This window comes from Pleurodeles waltl, chromosome 6 (genome assembly GCF_031143425.1).
Source record: "Pleurodeles waltl isolate 20211129_DDA chromosome 6, aPleWal1.hap1.20221129, whole genome shotgun sequence".
NCBI classification, from domain to species: domain Eukaryota; kingdom Metazoa; phylum Chordata; class Amphibia; order Caudata; family Salamandridae; genus Pleurodeles; species Pleurodeles waltl.
In genome coordinates, this window is record NC_090445.1 from 1,703,431,590 (window position 1) to 1,703,453,568 (window position 21,979).

The window sequence follows — 21,979 nt, forward strand, 5'->3', positions numbered from 1 at the left end:
AATGAAATCAGAAGCACTACCCAGATGAGGAGAGTGCCCTCTCATGACCAATTCATCCACTGCAGATCTGGTGTCCAGACTAAGAGACTGGGGATATTAAACACCACTGATCAGTAGGGGAGCAAGGTCTCAGCAAACATCGACGGCAGACTGAATTTGCTATCAACAACACAAACCTTAGCAAAGCATATAATTGAAAAGTGAACACAAAATCAGCATTCACAAAGAAAGAATAACCATCACCTAAAGAACACAAAATAAGCATTCACAAAGAAAGAATGACCATCACCTAAAGAACAAAAGAGGGTAAACCATAAATATTCACCAGAAAGAAAAAAGAATATGAAAACAATAGCACTTCATGAAACATTTGCACTGATGTCAGTACTAGCTTGTGGAGAGAACGGACTAAACATTGCAAGTGACAGTCACTACTTGTAATGAAATAAAGTGGCCGAGTGGTTCAGTTGCAGGCCTCAGAACATGGAAACCTGGGTTATAAATCCTAGTTTTTGGAACTTGATCAAAAGTTATGACACTTAGACAAATGTCTCTCTTTCTGTGTCTCACATTTTAAGTATGTTTAATGTGTAAAAACAACTCTATAGTATGCCTTCTAGTCCTAACTGTTCTATTTACATACTTGCTTTGCATTTTAGTCACAGTAAACCCCACAATGTACAATACTCTATGGTCTACAGCACCGCCTTACTACGAGCAAAAGGATCTGTACTCTCTGCAAAATGCACTGCTCGAAACTAGGTTTGTGATCAACTAATTGAGATACAATGGATCTCATCTTCCTCACACCTCCAACTTGAATATATGCTTATGTGGGACTCTCATTAGGCTGTGTTCAGCCAATGTAGAAAAAAAACCCAGACTGAATACTTCTATTATCAAGTTGTCTTGAAAAAAAGGCCCATCTTTAAAATTATAAAAAATGTCTTTGTAGTCTTTGGTAGTTACATGCAATGACTGTAAACGGATGCACCCTAAGAGTCATTGTGCAAGTGACGTTATTTATTTGTGGAAGCTACTACAGCTGGTAACCCATGATAGACCATCTCATTGATCTTCAGCCACTGAAAATGTCCAAAAATAGCTCAAACACAGATAATCAATGTTGTCCTAAACAAAGAAAAAGGTAAGAAGCAAAAGGCTTTCCTAGAAATGCTGCAGTCCACATGTAGTCATCGTAGGACAGGAATAAGTAGCGGCCTTTCCAAGCACCGGTTTGAAGCAGCTTGAACTATTTTGGCGTGTTCACTTAGTTTTGATGCCATCAACGATTCAAAGCTGAAAACAAAAATACTGTGGGACAGGCGGGCATCTAAAAACGGGACAGCTGAATAAGTGCTACTGTAAGTTAAGTAGACACCTAAAAAAGGGGCAGCTAAAATTAACATCGCATGTGTCTCAGGTACTAACTGTTGGGCGTACCAGAGCCCTGACCAATACATATCATCAAATGCATGTTTGAAGGTGCACAGATATTGAATACACCAGCAGATGGATTTACTGCTTTATGCTCTACTCACAGATAAGGCATCAAAGATCACCAATGTGCTGATGATCCATCAATGGACAATGTCATCTGCTTCAGACACCCAATGCTTCAAACACTGTCAGCATATCATCCAGATCTGGATGCCCAGCATGCTTATCTGAAGCTCAATCCAACCGAGACGGAGTTTCAGAACTTCACAAGAACACATAAACCTGCCTTAATGGCGTGTACCTTGATGGTTTCAAACCTAAACTTTCACCAAATGCCAAGTCACTTGGATTCACCTTGGACCCCAACCTCACAGAACAGGACGCTAAAAAAACAAAGACGGACTGGTGCCAACTCTCTCAAAGGAAGTGAAACCACTTTCTCCAGAAAATGACGTCAGAACAGCTTTTCGGGCCCTCGTATTCTTGCATCTGGATAATGATCAGATCAGCCCCATCCTCATGGAACTCAGACGGTCCCCACATCCTGCCCCGACCATCTTCAAAACCAGCTGCATCATGTACAAAGCCGTCACTAACACCACCCGCTTATTCTTCAGACAGGTTCACCACTTCAGATGGTTCTCGGCACACCCACAGCCAGGACACCATCAGATTGCATAGTAAGTGTAAACACGGTAAGCAAGGCAGTAGACCTTTTCTATCTATGCACCCAGAATCGGGAACAACTCTGTAGCCATCAGGACCGGCCCAGAGGTGCTCCAATTTAGGAAAGAATTAAATACACACCGCTTTAAAGAACACAACAGCAAAATGCATTAACCTTCCACAGCCCAGTTACCCCTATGGTTTGTTGACCTAGCTACCTCTCCTATCATTTGTTGATTTTATACTTCTTTTTGACCCTTAACAGTGCTCCACATACAAACAAGCTCAAAGTGCAGTACTAGTGGAGCACAATAAAACATATACACTGGCCCTGAAGAAGTTCACTTGAGAAGGAAAGAAAACGGCTGGCGTTTTGCTTGAATGAAATAAATCAAGGACTTGTTGATGTGATGGGCGACTACATCTTTTATTCTGTGAAATGTGCCTGCAAAAGAACAAGGAATGAACCAGCTTACAGTACAATCCTATGACTAACCTTAACTATTCTGGCTTTTTGTTGCCTTTGCTTCTGTGTCCTCAGCCATCAATGCTACTGTGCTAAAGGCAGACATCAAAAAGGGGCAGCTGAGCTTGCCTACAATTTGATAAATCAGCAAAAGTTTCCTTAGCTGTATCTGGACCGTTACATACAACGAAATGCAACATGTACATAAGTTGAGCGAGAAAATTGTTTCCTTTACTTGATGCAAACTCTTGTCGCACCTTTCATCTACAGCGTTAATGCCTTGCCAACCAAGGTAGCATCTATGAACAATTCACTTTCTTTAAAGAATAAAAAGAGCATTTCTAAAAAATTTGCTTAGACGAAAAAGTTGAACAGTTCAAGCAGGTTGTCGGTATGCAGCCCTTCACCCACTCCCTGAAAACAAGACCTCTAACGCTCAAATTTTGAACAGGACTAAACACTTCATCTCATCTCAATTTGGAACAGGACTAAACACTTCATGTCATCTCAGTTTGGAACAGGACTAAACACTTCATCTCATCTCATCTCGGAACAGGACTAGACACTTCATCTCATCTCTGTTTGGAACAAGACTAAACACTTCATCTCATCTCAGTTTGGAACAGGACTAAACACTTCATCTCAGTTTGGAACAGGGCTAAACACTTCATCTCATCTCAGTTTGGAACAGGGCTAGACACTTCATCTCATCTCAGTTTGGAACAGGGCTAGACACTTCATCTCATCTCAGTTTGGAACAGGGCTAGACACTTCATCTCATCTCAGTTTGGAACAGGGCTAGACACATCATCTCATCTCAGTTTGGAACAGGGCTAGACACTTCATCTCATCTCAGTTTGGAACAGGGCTAGACACTTCATCTCATCTCAGTTTGGAACAGGACTAAACACTTCATCTCATCTCAGTTTGGAACAGGGCTAGACACTTCATCTCATCTCAGTTTGGAACAGGGCTAGACACTTCATCTCATCTCAGTTTGGAACAGGGCTAGACACTTCATCTCATCTCAGTTTGGAACAGGGCTAGACACTTCATCTCATCTCAGTTTGGAACAGGGCTAGACACTTCATCTCATCTCAGTTTGGAACAGGGCTAGACACTTCATCTCATCTCAGTTTGGAACAGGACTAGACACTTCATCTCATCTCAGTTTGGAACAGGGCTAGACACTTCATCTCATCTCAGTTTGGAACAGGGCTAGACACTTCATCTCATCTCAGTTTGGAACAGGACTAGACACTTCATCTCATCTCAGTTTGGAACAGGACTAGACACTTCATCTCATCTCAGTTTGGAACAGGGCTAAACACTTCATGTCATCTCAGTTTGGAACAGGACTAAACACTTCATCTCATCTCTAGCCTGAATTACCAGTGCCTCCCTTGATTCCTTACAACAGAAGCACATCAGGCAGCAAGAGTGGTTTACAAATGAAGACCAGTGCTTACACAAGGTTGTTGATGGGGAATGGGTTACTGTCTAAGCTGAAGACACTGGAGGGCAGCAATGTCCAGAAATCTCCATTTTGAGCATAGCAAGGGCTGGGAATGAGGCTGTGTTCTTGTAGAAAGGTTTCCAGTGTTCAGAGCCACAGTTTCTTGCTTCAAACCCTTTCTCTAAACCGAAACTAGAAGAAATATTAAAGTAGTTGAATCCTGTCTCTACATTTCAAAGAAAGAGGCAGGCCTTTAAAAAAAAACAATAAAAAAAAATGGATTGCTTGATGTGAAAGGCCAGATGAGCAGCAGAAACATGATGCGCAGAAACAGAAAAGAGGGAAATTTCCACAAATGCGGCTGCCAGGCATATTAAATGTTGTTCCCAGTGGACAAGACTTACCTGGCATGGGCAAAGCACTACCTCCTGGGCTGGGCACAGATGGCTCTATGGAAAACAGACAGAAAGGTCAGGCGGAGAGCATAGGCAGCAATAGCCATCCAATACCAATTTCTAGCAGCAATGGCTTTCCCACCTGGGAGGACATCCTTTTACCAAACCAATGTTTCAAGCCCTTCTCTCCAATCTACTGCCATCTTCTCTCAATGCCCGTCTCAACCTCCATCCCTAAACTGGTCCATGACACGCTTCATGGGTCGTGCAGCATATGCTAAGCCCTCGCAGAACTCTGCCCTCCTGCTATCACTTCAGACAGTTACCAGGATCCACACCACCTCCATCCCACTGTGAACTCTGCTGTCCAGGGTGTCATGAGATCGCTTTCCTTCAAACAGTTCAAAGAGAGACTGCTCAGCATCGCACCCTATCTAGTTCATTTCTTTCTTTTTAAATTTTCTTTATTAATTTTTGGCATGTTTGAATGCACAGCACGAGGCACACATTTTTAACATCATTACTAGATAAACCTCCGGCCTGCTGGTTTCTGGTTATTCATCAAGGTTGGCCAAAAGTAGTCACTCCAGACCCTTACAAACCCTGTTACTCAAAAGGCATTAAACCGGCAAACTTACTACCTGGTGGTCTGACAAACCTGATCCCAGTAGCGCACTAGTAGGAGAGCACCTGAACTTACTTTTAAAGGTCGGTGGCTTCACAGGGGGAGATTTGAAGACAAAGGCCTGTGTGGCTTCCGCCTCGTCGCCGCTCACTGCCATCCAGCAAGAAAGAGAAGAAGGTGAGCAGGGGTTAAACCACATGTACCAGTTTTCAGCGTGGTAGAACTGGGGCTGACTAGCAATTTATTGTTCTAACAGACCAGATGCTCAAGAGGCCATCCAAAACAAAAGCTGTATGCAGATATTGGGATAAAATACCAACGTACTTAGACTGGCAACCCAGACCACTCACCAGCACCCTTGAGTACCCACCAAAACCCAAGAGCAGCCACCACAACTACCCAAGAGCAGCCACCACAACTATCCAAGAACAGCCATCAAAACTGCCCAAAAGCAGCCACCTACGAGCAGCCACCGCCACCCACGAGCAGCCACCGCCACCCACGAGCAGCCACCGCCACCCACGAGCAGCCACCACAACCACCAACAAGCAGCCACCACAGCCACTCACGTGCAGCCACCACGAGCAGCCACAACCACCCATGAGCAGCCACCACAACCACCCACGAGCAGCCACCAAAACCACCCACGAGCAGCCACCAAAACCACCCACGAGCAGCCACCAAAACCACCAACGAGCAGCCACCAAAACCACCAACGAGCAGCCACCACAGCCACTCACGTGCAGCCACCACGAGCAGCCACCACAGCCACTCACGTGCAGCCACCACGAGCAGCCACCACAACCACCCACGAGCAGCCACCACAACCACCCACGAACAGCCACCACAACCACCCACGAGCAGCCACCACAACCACCCACGAGCAGCCACTACAACCAACCACGAGCAGCCACTACAACCAACCACGAGCAGCCACTACAACCAACCACAAGGAGCCACTACAACCAACCACGAGGAGCCACTACAACCAACTACGAGGAGCCACCACAACCACCCACGAGCAGCCACTGCCACCCACAAGCAGGCACAACCACCCATGAGCAGCCACAACCACAACCACCCACGAGCAGCCACAACCACCCACGAGCAGCCACCACAGCCACCCACGAGCAGCCACCACAGCCACCCACGAGCAGCCACGGCAACCCTTGAGCAGCCACAACCAGCTATCTATTTTACCAGAAAGTGCATAAAAAACTAACCAACAGGAGCGACAAAATGACTGGTAGAAATAAAACTGCCAAGATTTCGGTAGTATAGGGTTAGGCATACCTGCAGAAGAATGTTCGTCGTCGACCTCACCTGCTGCTGCATCCAGGTAACACTGTGTGGCCTCCAAGGCCATGGTGCTGGGGCTATCTGTAAGAGATGACGACAGTGAGAGAGGCTCGGATAGGTGGACATGAATCAAATTAATGATTTGAGAAAGTTGAGCAGACACCAGACTTCTGTTTTACCGCTAAGAACAATAAAGCGGTTTCTAAAGGATCTATCTCATAATAAAGTAAAACAGATCACAAATAAAGTTAGTTCCAAGTTGGAACTTGTCCCCAACAGGACTTTGTAAGGCCAAAACAAATACACAAAGTTCAGATGTCGCAGGCTAAGCAAGAACAGAGAAGGGAGTGAACGTCTGACACTTATGTCTGGTTGATGGCTGTTCACTGGCCACACTTTGAAGGTTTTCATCTGTGCGCCTACTGTGACCCGATTTACTGCCTGTTCTATAGAATGTCCCACTGTACGTCTGGTCCACAACTTGGCTCCTGGGTGTAAATACCCCAGTTGTATGTAGCTATTCTCATAGGTTTCTTTTCTCAGTTCCATCGCTTGCTTGGAACTACCAATTTTAGAGTTCCTGGTCTTGCAGGACCCTGCGGTTTTCAGTGCCTGCTGGGTACTCCTTGCTTTTGCACGTTTCCACACTGTCTTAGGCCCATCATTTTCACTGCAGGCTACTGTTCCAGTACTTTCTCAATCTGCACATAGCAAAACCTTTACTCTTTAGTTTTGCATATCTTGGTTAAAGTGCAGCATTCTGGCAAGCACTCGCTTCAAAACTTGCTTTATCTGAATGCAGCAATATGTCGGCCTGCAAATATCTTGCCTTCTTTTCTTTCCTGTGTAGTATCTTAGCATCATCAATTAGCATTAAATGACTCAAATCCCTTGGCTTCCGAATGTAGACGCCAGAGACCCTCATTTCCAATTCCTAACTAGGGCTTCATACTATGGAATGGCTTTGGCTTGTTTGCCGCCTGGCGGCTTCTTGGCACTACACCAGGAGGCCCTGTGCCAATCCATATTGTTGACTGTTAATTTCTGCACTACTCTACTCTTGGTCCATCCTGTGCAGATGTCCAGCCTTGTGTGTGCTTAACAACTGCCTGCAAGGTGCCGCCCTGTGATACCAGGAATCAACCTGTGTGCTCTGTTCTTTTAACAGGGAATGGCTTAGCTTGTTATCGCACACAAGACCCTGAGAGTGAGAATGTTCCACTGATATGCTGAAGGCTGCGACTGCCCTCCCTGTCATGTATACGTTTGAAACAGACATCATTTTCACACATTTAATCAATTCCGTTTACAGAGCTAGATCACAGAGGCGCATAGGCCCAACTATGAACGCGTACAAGCACACAGAAGGCAGCATGTGCCCGCACAGCTGTGCTACACAGGATTGGAGAACATGCAAAGGTGCATACTGATTTACGGATATTGACAGCAAATAGGGATTGTAGACCCCCCTCCACACATGCGCATTGCTTTACTTATGCTCCTGTCTCTTCTTTCTCTATAGCAGAGGTCTTCAAACTGGGAGGCCTCAACTCTTCCGGGGGGCTAGGGGTTATTGACGGTGGTCACCAGGCTCTGGTCAAGAGATGAAGCATGCTTTGCTTTAAGTGCTAAGGAATGAGCAGCATTAGGCCACCTTGTAATGAGCCATCAATAACGATGTGTAGACATATTTAAACATGGCCCATTTAACAAACTAATTTTGAAAATTTCAGATGGAAGGAGGGTGGGATAAGGCAGTATTAAGAAGTTTGAACACCACTGCCCTATAGTAATATCCCATCACTACTCAACTTCGTTGACTTCCGTTCCCGATTGTCCCTCCACCAGTCCCCCGTCTCATTCTAGCCTTGGCCTCTCTACAAAGCGTCCACCTCTAGAAAGGATCTTTGCTTCTTTGGTCATTTTCTAGAGTCTCCAGCTCTTTGGGTGGTAGGAGAGTTTATTCTTCATGTTCACCCACAAGTTAATCCAATTAGGCCAGGTCCTGAAGCTGGCTAGTGGAAAGCTGCTAACCTGTGTCCCTTTGACCACTCAACACACAGAGGACTGGTAAGTTTCTAGCTATGTGAACCCGCGCAGGATCAGACTGTGGTCATATCTGACCGTGCTTCATTCCTGTAGACCAGCTCACCTTTCCAGTGCTCCTGGTCCATCACTGAAGCGTACAATTCAATACAGATGACATATTTAACACGTGCAGCAGCAGATACAGGGCATTCCAGCTTCATTCTCAGACGGTAGGTAAGAGTGCTCCTGAAGGACTAGGTACTCATGGGGAAAGAGTTATGGAAAATACTGCCGGGGTAAGGAGCACACAAAACAGCCGTGTAACACTGTCAAAAAGATCACACAACACAAAATTACTTTGTAGCGCTTTCTGTAATTACCATCTGCTTCGGTGTCGCTGTCATCCTTCACCGTCGGCTCAGTTGGCTCATCTGCATCTGTATCTTCATCATCTTCACCCCGGAGCAGCTCTGATTCGGGAACGACACTAGTCTGCGTCCTGCTACTGACCCTGGCACCTTTCTTCTTTATCGGAGATTTGCTGGTTGTGCCCACCATCTCTTCCACATCAGTGTCGCTGTCCTGTGCATTGTTTTGTTGGACTGTGGCCTTTTCTGGCGTCAAGGACTTATCTTCCACATCGGTGTCGCTGTCCTGTGCGGGCTGATGGCTGGTACTCACAGCCTTCCCGGGAGACACCCCGTCCTCTTCTGTGTCAGTGTAGTTATCATGTTTGGCTGCAGCACTACTGCCCCTAAGAAGCTCAACGCCATGAGGAGCATCCACAGCCTCTTCCACATCTGTATCACTGCCCAGGTCAACGACAGGCATTGCTGCTTTCGATGTGGTGTCCACTTCCTCTTCCACGTCAGTGTTACTGTCCATGTTGAGCTCAGCAGCCGTCGAATTGGCTGGTGCTGCTGACCCATTGCCCAAGTTCTCGTTCTTTTCCTTGGATCCAGGGTTATCCCCATTAGTGCCTGCATCTGGCTCCTCCTCCACATCTGTGTCACTGTCAACATGGAGCTGAGCTGCGGTTTGCTCTATGCGGGGCGCGTTTTTCTGACCACCTTTATTGGCTTTCATTTCTTCCTCTTCATCTACGTCAGTATCACTGTCCAAGTGATAATGGAGCGTCCTCTGCTTTAAGGCCTCACCACTATGGCTGCCTGCCGTTTTACCTTGGGCCACATTCAAGAGTTCCATTTGTACACTGGCAACCACCTCCATCCCCCTTGGACTAGGCCCGTCTGTCTGGGATGGTAGAGCAGTATTACAACAGGGCTTCACGGCACTATGAGGCCTCACCAGGCTCTCTTCAGCGTCGCTGTTGTACTGCAGATGCATGGATGGGGCACTGACAGCAGAGGTTTCTGCGCACTCGTCATCACTGCAAAGCAGAAGCAATACAAAAAAAGTGTCAGGAAGTCTTACAGAAATGCAAAGACTTCTTAAGAGAACAAGTGGTTCAAAAGCTGCAATGGGAGAAAAACAATTAATAGACATAAAGCAAGAAACAGTGAAGGGCAGCACAAATACAGAGGGAGAAAGAAAGGAACAGAAGGCAAAGCATAAAAGAGCTGTGAAGGAATAAAGGAACAAACAGCCAAGCAGATTACAGAACAGCTTCTGTTTCACGTAATGAATTTGCAGAGAGGCGGAAAAGATGGTCTACGACAATCTAGACTTAATTTTAAGAGTTGCTCTCATCTTATTAGGAGGATCAGATGTAAGCCACGAACCATAGTATAATGAAAATAGGGTTTTAAGGGCTTTCAATGAGATTAGTGCAGGTGAATCTTATGTCAGCACCGTAGGCGAGGATTATAAATAACCTTTCATCACTTTACTGCTCATCAGCAGTTGCCAAGTTAACATACCAAACCAAAAAAAGTAAATTTCCTGTAAACTGAGGGAGAAAGACACTAACAGTCCACCAATCACTCCATTAACTCTTGTTAGATCTTCTCCTCTGCTTTCTTCGCCGCTCAGTGCAATGTAAAGAGACCCTCTCTCTTCTCAGGTCAAGCCTACTAGACAGAAAATGCGCTGTTGCAGGGCATATTGTGGCTTACCAAAATCAGAGAGAGGCCTGGAGCCTGCCCACTGCTTTTTATTAGTTGGCTTTCCTCGTCAAACTTGTTTGCCTGCTTTTTATTTGTTTGTGCCCTTGCTTCTAATGCCAGCTTTTCAAACTCTACACTCTTCCTTTGTGTGAAGAACTCGATACGACTGTATGTGTCTTCAATCCGTCCCTCCTCTGCACTTCATACTGCGCTTCCTGAATACTTCAGGAGACATCTGGACCCCAGGTCCAAAGCCTCAAATGCCTTCATACAAAATTAGAATGGGCTCCGAGATATGCCTTTCCCCTATTTTCAAGGATAGCCAGTCTCCGCTCAGGTGAGAAGTCAACTAGCCAATCTGATCGCAGTAACTCCAATTTGGAGATCTCGAGCTTGGTTTCCTGTGCTACTGAAGCGATCATGAGAAATCCCAGGAGCTCTAAGTCAACTCCAATCAGACATGACAGACTGTTGAGTAATGGAAGGTTCCTTGAAGTTCATGGCATGGAGGATTATAGGGGACAATGGGTGATTCGGAGACTTTTTAAATTTTCTTCCAGTCTTATACAACAGGGACAGGGAAAGGGTACTGTCAAGCGGTCTCGTTCTGCCTGAAGAAGATTCTAACACTGGTATATTGAAAGGAACTTGGATCCAGTGGGGACAGGGATTGAGCATGGGCTAAATTTCCTCTTAGATGTGGACTTTACCTACACAATGGTCAATACCTTTCAATCAGTGGTTACTGCAGGCCACTTCCCAGTAAACAAAGTGCAGGAACAACCCTGGCTTACAAACTGCTGAGAGGAGACGACTTGCCTAGACCCCTGGCTACACACTACTTCTGCCTCAGGGATGTTAATCTAGTGTTCAACCTTTTCCTAACCTGGCAGAATAATGACTATCTGTCCAAAAGGAGCTATCAGCAAATCTTGTAATGATCCTCTACTTGGCATCCTGCCAACAAGTGTGGGAGGTTAGGGCAGTAGATAGTGCTTGCAGTTGTATGTGTTCTGGATAATTACCAACTTAAAGTGGTTCTCACTGAATTTTTTCAATGATATATATTTTTTTTAATCAAGAATAGGTATCACCAGATTGACACAAAAGCCTTTCCTGTTGAATAATTCCTTTCTTCAAACTTTTTTTTGCTCTAAAAGGGGGTGGAGTGGGTTCCCCCATTTAACCACCTGTTTTCTATTTTAAAGACCCTTTCTCCACTGCCCTCCATTTCTCTTGTACTACTTTCCCCCCCCCCTTTTTTTTTTCCAAACAAGTCCATTACTCCCAAACCGACTTTTCAACACAATTCTTACTTTCTAGGCCAATTTATTCACTTTTTTTAATTATAAAATCACGACTCCACTCGTGCTCTACTCTGCTTTGTTCCCCAAATCCCTTACTCCATTTTTTTTGTTTTTAACAAACCACTTACACTCTCCATCCTGCTTTACACTCATTTACAAACCCTCCCCTCTTGCTTTAATCCCAGCTTTTTTTTTTTTTTTTTTTTTTACAAATCACTTACTCTTCCTTGCTTTATTCATTTTTTTTTTTTTTTTACAAACCATTATTACTCCCTCCTGCTTTACTCCTATTTTACAACCCCCCTTACTCAACCTCTTGCTCCACTTAAATTTTTGCAATCTCATATTTCACTCCCCATCAGCACTAATCCCCTCCTGTAAACCCATCCCCGTTTCCCCTTACCGCTTTGTCACGCTGTCCTCTCTCTACATTTACCTTTTCCATAAAAACACAATTTGTCATTTCAAATCTTCTCTTAAACGAGGTTTTGTCAGCCTGTTTTTGTCAGGATGACATTCTTCTTTTAAGAAATTTGTCAAAATGATAGATTATCGTTCCTGGAAGAATGTTCACTCCAGATGGAGTTCTATTTACAGTTGCAAGAACAAAGTCCAATCCTCGTTCAATATCTTACCAAACTTTTTAAAATAAATCAATCAAACTTTGTATTCTTTGATGCATCAAAGCTTACAAGGAAATGACAGCAGAGCTGAGACCATCAGGGGTGTGCACAATCTCTTAATTACACTGAAGACGCCTTTAAAGGCAGTTTCTTACTCGTCCATCACTAGGTGTGTGTGGTGTGCTATACAAGAGGCTTGAATTAAGGTCTCGAGTTTTGGAGCACATTCAGCATGAGGGGCTATGGCCCCCAGACCATTTTCTTTAGGAGGACACCTTGAAGACATTAAGGCTGCCGAATGGTCTGCACAATTGATCTTGAAGAAACTTTAAGTTAAACTGATTGCAGCGGTGGCTCTGAGGGTTATGAACAAGCTTTAAACAAGCCGAATCCTCACCTCTGGTGCTGTATATAATGTAAGACTCCCTGGCTATCTGGAAGGAAAGTTTCAGCTCTGTTAGGGACACAGAGGCGAGGATTATTCCATCCGATGATCAGTATTCTAAATGCTCAGATTCCACGCTGGAGAAGCTTACTTCCTGGAGTAAGGATATTCTGGGTTATCTTGATATTAGGAGTTTGATGATATTAACTATGTCCGTAATGTGGAGATTTAGGGAAGTGGCGGTGTAATGGTAAATCGAAGAGAGCACCAGGGTCTAACCAGCTTTTACAAAGGTGTGGAACAGAAGCACGAGTAAATGGAATAAGTGCACAACAAGGTGAGGGGGGGGGGGTATGGGGCGTTAGACTTCACAAAAGGTTTATGGACTGTAGAGTGCACTGATTGGTGGATTTTGTTTGTCATGTTCTCTGCATTTATAGGAACTTTACTTTTAGTTTGGTTTGAACGTTAACTTTGTCGCTGCTGCTAAGTAATAAAGTGTCCTCACCTCAGTGTCCTTAATAGACCTGAAACTATCCTTATCAACAGCTAGGACCTATTATTTTCTTCACGTGCTCTGAACTAATCTTTTAGATAATAAAGTTTCAGGGAAGAGGTAGGAGGCGTAGAATGAGAGGCGAACACAGATGCTTTCCGTTACTAGAAACTTTAGGCCAATGACCTGTTAAGTTCGTAACTTGATCCCTCACTGAAGAAGGGGGTAATGTGAATAGGGATGACACTTACCTTTCTGGAATCACTGTGGCAGCATAGGGAGACTCAAGAGCCACAGACGTACAAAGATCCCCACATTCTCTGGACGGCGTGGATTCTGCAATGGAGTGAAATGGGAAGAAGAGACAGACTGAAAACAATCAAGCAACCACTTACAGATGAGGGGGAAATGGCCTGTCTGGAATGGACGCATGATATTACCAGCCACAACACAGGATGAAAGGAAAGTATCACTTACCATGTGAGCATCTGATTGTTGTGTGTAGTGCTGTAGATTCACATACTCTTCATTCTACTGCCATCTAGTGTTAAGCTCGGATGTTTGCATGTTGTTTTTCTTGAAGAAGTCTTTCAAGTCACGAAATGTGCTCCTGCTCCTCCCTTAATGGACAATACTCATGAGCACGACTCAACCTTATACTGTTTTTCGCACAGCGGTTGTGAATGTATATGGAGTGTGGAGTGAGAGTAGCACAGTGCACTATGTATGCGTACTGAGCAGTGACCAGGTAACAGAAGAGATCTGCAATTAACTCAACTTTCTGGGGCGGAAGGAGGGCTGATTCTGTTTGTATATATCTACAAATAAGTACAATGTTATTAAATATATTCCAAATGAATTTAACTAAAAAAATGTCTTATGAGCCCAATATGGTTATTTGTATAAAAGCCAACCTGAGCTCAGCCTTATTTATTAATCAATTTTCACATGAATTGATGCAATTTCATTGAACAGTTTTACGTATACAATTCATATTTATTGTATATTACAAAATGTGGACATACAAAACAATACTAGGCAGTACCTGCACAGAGACAGAGACAATGTTCCCCCGAACCTCAAATACAAGACAACATAAAATAACAGCTGAAGTGATCACATCAGTACCTCACTCACACCCTCTCATACACAGACTCGACCAAGTTACTCTACACAATGATTATTGAAAAATGTACTCCAGTGTGTCCAGAAAGAGCCATATAAACATTATACATGAGATGTACAAAGTCAAATGCAACAAGGATGAATAGGTAAATTCTTCAAATTTGATAATACTGTAAAGAGTCACACAAATATAAGAAAAGTCCAAAACAAATTCTCCAAGCTTTGTGCCAGGCAGGGCAAAAAAAATGGAACACAGTGCCTATGCGTGTTTCGGTGTTACTCTTATTAGGAGGCCACCTTCATTAGGCAGTTCCAATTTTGCAGGAGATATAGAGTAGGTGAATATTGTAGAAGACACCATACTGTGTGGGTAAAGTCACTTTCTATGGGTCGATTTCTTACACCACCTTTCTATGTGGAAAGGGCCACATCTGAAAATTGTTAAAAATTAAAATGTCACTTACCCAGTGTACATCTGTTCGTGGCATCAGTCGCTGAGATTCACATGGTCTGCATAGCTCGCCATCTGGTGTTGGGTCGGAGTGTTACAAGTTGTTTTTCTTCGAAGAAGTGTTTTCGAGTCACGGGACCGAGTGACTCCTCCTTCTGTGCTCATTGCGCATGGGCGTCGACTCCATCTTCGATTGTTTTCCCCGCAGAGGGTGAGGTAGGAGTTGTACTATAGTAATAGTGCCCGCGCAATGAAATGTGTAAGTATGTACCTATTAAAGGTTTAAATAATATATATACAAATGTACAAAATGGAAGGTAACTTCTGAACTGCTACAGGCTTCCGGGGAGGTGGGTGGGCCCATGTGAATCTCAGCGACTGATGCCACGAACAGATGTACACTGGGTAAGTGACATTTTCAGTTCGATGGCATCTGTCGCTGTAGATACACATGGTCTGCATAGACTAGTAAGCAGTTATTTCCCCATAAACGGTGGTTTAGCCTGTAGGAGTAGAAGTTGTCTGAAATAGAGTTCTTAATACAGCTTGACCTACTGTAGCTTGTTGTGCGGATAGCACATCTATACAGTAGTGTTTGGTGAATGTGTGAGGCGTAGACCATGTGGCTGCCTTACATATTTCATGCATTGGGATGTTTCCTAAAAAGGCCATTGAAGCACCTTTTTTCCTTGTTGAATGTGCCCTGGGAGTAATGGGCAGTTGTCTTTTTGCTTTAAGGTAGCAGATTTGGATGCATTTAACTATCCATCTGGCTATACCTTGTTTTGATATTGGGTTACCTGCATGAGGTTTTTGGAATGCAATAAATAGCTGTTTAGTCTTTCTGATGTTCTTTGTTCTGTCAATGTAGTACATTAATGCTCTTTTGACATCTAATGTATGTAGTGCTCTTTCAGCCACAGAATCTGGCTGTGGGAAAAAAACTGGTAGTTCTACCGTTTGATTGAGATGGAATGGTGAAATAACTTTTGGTAAAAATTCTGGATTAGGTCGTAGGACGACCTTATTTTTATGTATTTGTATAAAAGGTTCTTGTGTTGTGAACGCTTGAATTTCACTTACTCTTCTTAGAGATGTAATGGCGATGAGAAAGGCAACTTTCCAGGTTAGGAATTGTATTCCACAAGAGTGCATGGGTTCGAAAGGTGGGCCCATGAGTCTTGTTAGGACCACGTTTAGGTTCCATGAAGGAACAGGTGGTGTTCTTGGTGGTATCATTCTTTTAAGACCTTCTATGAATGCTTTGATGACTGGTATCCTATACAAGGAAGTTGAATAGGTAGTTTGCAGGTATGCAGATATTGCTGCAAGGTGTATTTTAATAGAAGAGAAGGCTAGCTTTGCTTTTTGTAAATGGAGCAAGTAATTTACTATATGTTTTGGAGTTGCGTCTAGTGGTTGTATCTGATTATGATGGCAGTACCAAACAAATCTTTTCCACTTACTTGCGTAGCAGTGTCTAGTGGATGGCCTCCTGGCCTGCTTTATGACTTCCATACACTCTTGGCTAAGTTGTAAGTGTCCGAATTCTAGGATTTCAGGAGCCAGATTGCTAGATTCAGCGATGCTGGGTCCGGGTGTCTGATCTGTTGGTTGTGTTGCGTTAACAGATCTGGTTTGTTGGGCAGTTTGATGTGGGGTACTACAGACAGATCTAGCAGTGTTGTGTACCAGGGTTGTCTTGCCCACGTTGGTGCTATTAAAATGAGTTTGAGTTTGTTTTGACTCAATTTGTTTACTAGGTAAGGAAGGAGAGGGAGAGGAGGAAAAGCGTAAGCAAATATTCCTGACCAGTTCATCCATAGGGCATTGCCTTGGGATTGCTTGTGAGGGTATCTGGACGCGAAGTTTTGGCATTTTGCGTTCTCTTTTGTTGCAAATAAGTCTATTTGAGGTGTTCCCCAGAGTGTGAAGTAGGTGTTCAGAATCTGTGGGTGGATTTCCCATTCGTGGACTTGCTGGTGATCTCGAGAGAGATTGTCTGCCAGTTGATTCTGGATCCCCGGAATAAACTGTGCTATTAGACGAATTTGATGTGGATTGCCCACTTCCATATTTTTTGAGCTAATAAGCTTAACTGCGTTGAATGTGTCCCTCCTTGTTTGTTTAGATAATACATCGTTGTCATGTTGTCTGTTTTGACAAGGATGTATTTGTGGATTATGATTGGTTGGAAAGCTTTTAGTGCTTGAAAAACTGCTAATAATTCTAGATGATTTATATGCAGTTTTGTTTGATGTATGTTCCATTGTCCTCTTATGTTGTGTTGACTGAGATGTGCTCCCCACCCTGTCATGGAAGCATCTGTTGTTATTACGTACTGTGGCACTGGGTCTTGGAAAGGCCGCCCTTTGTTTAAATTTATACTGTTCCACCATAGAAGCGAGAGGTAAGTTTGGCGGTCTAGCAACACCAGATCTAGAAGGTGACCCTGTGCTTGAGACCACTGTGAGGCTAGGCACTGTTGTAAGGGCCTCATGTGCAGTCTTGCGTTTGGGACAATGGCTATGCATGAGGACATCATGCCTAGGAGCTGTAGTATTGTTCTCGCTTGTATTGTTTGATTTGGAGACATGTGTTGAATGACTCTGTTGAAATTGTGAATTCTTTGTGGAGTTGGCGTTGCTACTCCTTTTGTCGTGTCTATTATGGCTCCTAGATATTGCTGTACTTTGCTTGGCTGAATGTTGGATTTTGCAAAGTTGACGGTGAACCCTAGTTTGTAGAGGGTTTGTATGACTTGATTTGTGTGGTTTGAGCATTGTGTGAGCGAACTGGTTTTGATTAGCCAGTCGTCTAGATACGGGAATACATGTATTTGCTGCCTTCTGATGTGTGCAGCGACTACTGCTAGGCATTTTGTGAATACTCTTGGAGCAGTTGTTAAACCAAAAGGCAATACCTTGAATTGGTAATGTATTCCTTTGAATACAAACCTTAGATATTTCCTGTGTGATTGATGTATTGGTATATGGAAATATGCGTCTTTGAGGTCTAGGGTTGTCATGTAGTTGTGTTTTTTGAGCAATGGTAACACTTCTTGTAGTGTGACCATGTGAAAGTGGTCTGATTTGATGAATGTGTTTACTACTCTGAGGTCTAGAATTGGTCTCAGTGTTTCGTCCTTTTTTGGTATCAAGAAGTACAGTGAATAAACTCCTGTGTTTATTTGTGTGCTTGGTACTAATTCTATTGCATTTTTTTGCAGTAGTGCTTGAACTTCTATCTCTAGAAGCTGTGAATGGTGTTTTGATAGATTTTGTGATTTTGGTGGTATGTCTGGAGGGAATTGCAGGAATTCTATGCAATAACCATGTTGGATAATTGCTAGGACCCATGTGTCTGTAGTTATTTTGTCCCATGCTTCGTAATATTGACGTATCCTCCCCCCCACTGGTGTTGTGTGGGAGGGGTGAGTGACGTGTGAGTCACTGCTTGTTGGTAGTGGTTTTGGGGCTTTGAAATCTTCCTCTATTCCTAGGGAATTGCCCCCCTCTATACTGGCCCCGAAAGCCTCCCCTGTACTGTCCCTGGTAGGTGGACAGTGCGGACTGTGAGGTACTAGCTTGTGTGGCCTGACCCCGAAACCCTCCTCTAAAAGGTGTTTTGCGGAAGGTGTTATAAGATCCTCTGCTCTGCGGGGAGTAGAGTGCGCCCATGGCCTTGGCAGTGTCAGTGTCCTTTTTGAGCTTTTCTATGGCTGTGTCGACCTCCGGACCGAACAGAAGTTTTTCGTTTACTGGCATGTTAAGTACTGCCTGCTGAATTTCTGGCTTGAATCCAGACGTTCTGAGCCATGCGTGCCTACGGATGGTAACCGACGTATTAATGGTCCTTGCGGCCGTGTCTGCTGCATCCATAGAGGAGCGTATTTGATTGTTGGAAATGTTTTGACACTCCTCAACAACCTGTTTTGCTCTTTTTTGTAGATCTTTTGGGAGATGTTCAATGAGATGCTGCATCTCATCCCAGTGGGCTCTGTCGTATCGCGCTAGCAGCGCTTGTGAATTTGCGATGCGCCACTGGTTTGCTGCTTGGACAGCGACCCTCTTCCCGGCTGCATCGAACTTCCTGCTTTCTTTATCTGGGGGAGGTGCATCCCCAGAAGTGTGTGAATTTGCCCGTTTTCTGGCAGCCCCTACCACCACAGAATCTGGTGGCAGCTGAGAGGTGATGAATACAGGGTCCGTAGGAGGCGCCTTATATTTTTTGTCCACTCTAGGCGTTACTGCCCTACTTTTAACTGGCTCCCTGAAGATCTCCTTTGCATGGCGTAGCATGCCTGGGAGCATCGGCAGGCTTTGGTAGGAGCTGTGGGTGGAGGAGAGGGTGTTAAATAAAAAGTCATCCTCTACTTGTTCAGAGTGTAGTTCCACATTATGGAACTGTGCTGCTCTAGCCACCACTTGTGAATAGGCTGTGCTGTCTTCAGGTGGTGATGGCCTAGTTGGGTATGTGTCTGGGCTGTTATCAGACACTGGTGCATCGTACAAGTCCCACGCGTCTTGATCTTGGTCGTCGTGGCTCATGGCGGTGTGAGCAGGCGAATGTGACGGAGTGTAAGTTGGCGAAGCCGGTGTTACAGGTGGAGGCGAGGGAGGAGGTGTTACCTTCTGTGCTGTTTGTTGCTGAGGAGTAAACTGAAGTGTTCTCTGTCTTTTGACAGGTGGAAGGGTACTGATCTTCCCTGTCCCCTGCTGAATAAAGATACGCTTTTGCGTGTGATCCACGTCAGTGGATTGCAGTTCTTGTTCGAATCTGTGTTTTTTCATTTGTGAAGACATAGAATGTTCTTCAGTATAGGAGCCTGAAACTGGGTCTGTTGGTGCTTTTTTCGGCTCCGGAAACCCAGTTGTTTGTTTTTTCGGCTCCGAGGTAACCTTCCTCTTCTTCTGTGCCGAAAATTCTTGGCCTCTATGGTCTTCGGCGCCACTGTCTCGGCGTCGATCCGTGTCGACACCGAACTCTCGGTGTCGATGCTTCTGTTTAGCACTCTCTCGGTCCCGAGGAGGCTGCGTGCCGGTGTCTCGACCGAGGTCGGACGATCTCGACACTGAATGGGCCTTTTTTGGTGCCGATTGTTGGTCACCTGGAATTTGGGTTGAGCCATGGCCGGTTGGCAGTGGCGTCCCCTGGGCCTTTTTTCCTTTTTTAAGTTCTGATCTCGACGTCTTACTCACAGTTTTTGTATTGTCGAGTTCGTCGGAGTCTGAATCCTGGATGGAAAAGGATTCCTCCTGTTCCTCTTCTGTCTCGAACTGTCGATGTTCCTTTGGCGTGGACGCCATCTGCAGTCTTCTCGCTCGACGGTCGCGCAGAGTTTTTCGGGACCGGAACGCCCGACAGGCCTCACAGGATTCTTCGCTGTGCTCGGGTGACAGGCACAGGTTACAGACCGAGTGTTGGTCCGTATAAGGATATTTATTGTGGCATTCAGGGCAGAATCGAAACGGGGTCCGTTCCATCGGCGTTGTTCTCCACGCGGTCGGGCCCACTAGGCCCCGACGGTGTACCGAAATCTACCCCGAAGGGCACCGAAGCGCTTCGATGTTCAATGCGTCGTCGTATGTGTCTATCTCGAACCGGATCGCAACGATACCGTCGAAAATCCTCCGTTTTCAGCTATCTTTCCGTTCCGAAACCCGGAGCGACAGGAACACGTCCGAACCCGATGGCGGAAAGAAAACAATCGAAGATGGAGTCGACGCCCATGCGCAATGAGCACAGAAGGAGGAGTCACTCGGTCCTGTGACTCGAAAACACTTCTTCGAAGAAAAACAACTTGTAGCACTCCGACCCAACACCAGATGGCGAGCTATGCAGACCATGTGTATCTACAGCGACAGATGCCATCGAACATACAATTTCAATGTCTATAGGGCTCACAAGACAAGTGTCCAAAAAATAAGTTAGAACAAATGAGAAAAATAAAATAAAAAGCACCAGAAAGTGACACCAGTGTCTGGATAGAATCCATCACCAGATGGTATACATAAATGATAGTGATATGTCCAAGTGCATCAAACCTTCAGTGAGTGCCACCTTAACTACCCAAACTATCCTTAAGGAGTTACATCTATACACTAGAGTGCATCAAGGTTACTAGTTTAATAGGTTTACCTTATTGGTCAATTTCCTAGGCACTCTCTGGTTCATGCAGATTTCCAAGCACGTGTATGTGGCAATATCGAAGTTAAGTGTGGGATCAGAAAGGTAATAAGGAATATCGAGAAGCTATAATACGATAGAAAATCAACTGATTGATAATGTATTTAGTGCAGTTAGTGATGCTTACTGCCTTTCATGTGAAACACTACACAGAATATAGCTAACTCCAATATGGGGGGGGGGGGGGGGGGGGGGTGGGAGTGTTTTCAGGTTTTCTAATCCTCATATATGTGTGCCCGACCTCTCGATGCCGATGCTGATATGGAGAACCACAGCAAGTACCAAAACTCTACGGAGCATAGATAGAGAAAAAGGAAAGAGAAGATCTTAGAGAGTAGAACATTAGTTCTCACACTCCAGCCTGGGAATCCCTTTCGGACAGGGTTTGTGCAAATATGATAAAACAGTCTACTGGGTTGGTTAGGGGTCGGAAATCTTTTGTACGTATTTTGAAAATTCCTACAGTCCGGCCTGAGACTTCCTCTTATGAGTTGTGCATAGACTTACATGGTAGACAATGTGATATACTAATTCCAAAAGCGATGGACCAGTTTCCCAATAGTGGCACAATTAAAAGCAGACTACACCCCACAGGCAGTAACTCCACTTGATTACAACAGTTACCTGTTTGTGTGCTCCTGCTGTGGGGTCCCATCCGTCTTTTCACGTCCTCTCTTTGCGGCTAGGGTCGCGTATGGGCAAGAGAGGTAGGGTTTAATGAAACTGCATCTATTCATGTAAAAACTGATTAATAAATAAGGCTGAGTTCAGGTTGGCTGTTATACAAATAACCATATTAGGCTCCTAAGACATTTTTTCTGTTAAATTCATTTAGAATATATTTATTAACATTGTACTTATTTGTAGATATATACATATAGAATCAATTAGCAGTAGCTATATAAAAAAAAATTATATGTGATTTGTCTCCCTGGAGTAGCTACGTTATTATTGCAGGGACC

The 21,979-nt window shown here is 44.5% G+C and overlaps 1 protein-coding gene across 3 annotated transcripts in view; it reads right to left on the minus strand.

The window, feature by feature from the left end:
• The window catches only part of MDC1 (mediator of DNA damage checkpoint 1), a 133,462-nt gene that overhangs the window by 57,689 nt on the left and 53,794 nt on the right, over positions 1–21,979 (minus strand). For all 3 annotated transcript variants that reach the window (XM_069241835.1, XM_069241833.1, XM_069241834.1), the window contains exons 4-8: positions 13,504–13,588; positions 8,756–9,765; positions 6,342–6,428; positions 5,124–5,198; positions 4,433–4,477 (exon numbers count right to left, since the gene is read on the minus strand). In XM_069241835.1, the coding sequence (XP_069097936.1) occupies positions 4,433–4,477; positions 5,124–5,198; positions 6,342–6,428; positions 8,756–9,765; positions 13,504–13,588 (1,302 nt within the window). The remainder of the gene's footprint in view (positions 1–4,432; positions 4,478–5,123; positions 5,199–6,341; positions 6,429–8,755; positions 9,766–13,503; positions 13,589–21,979) is intronic.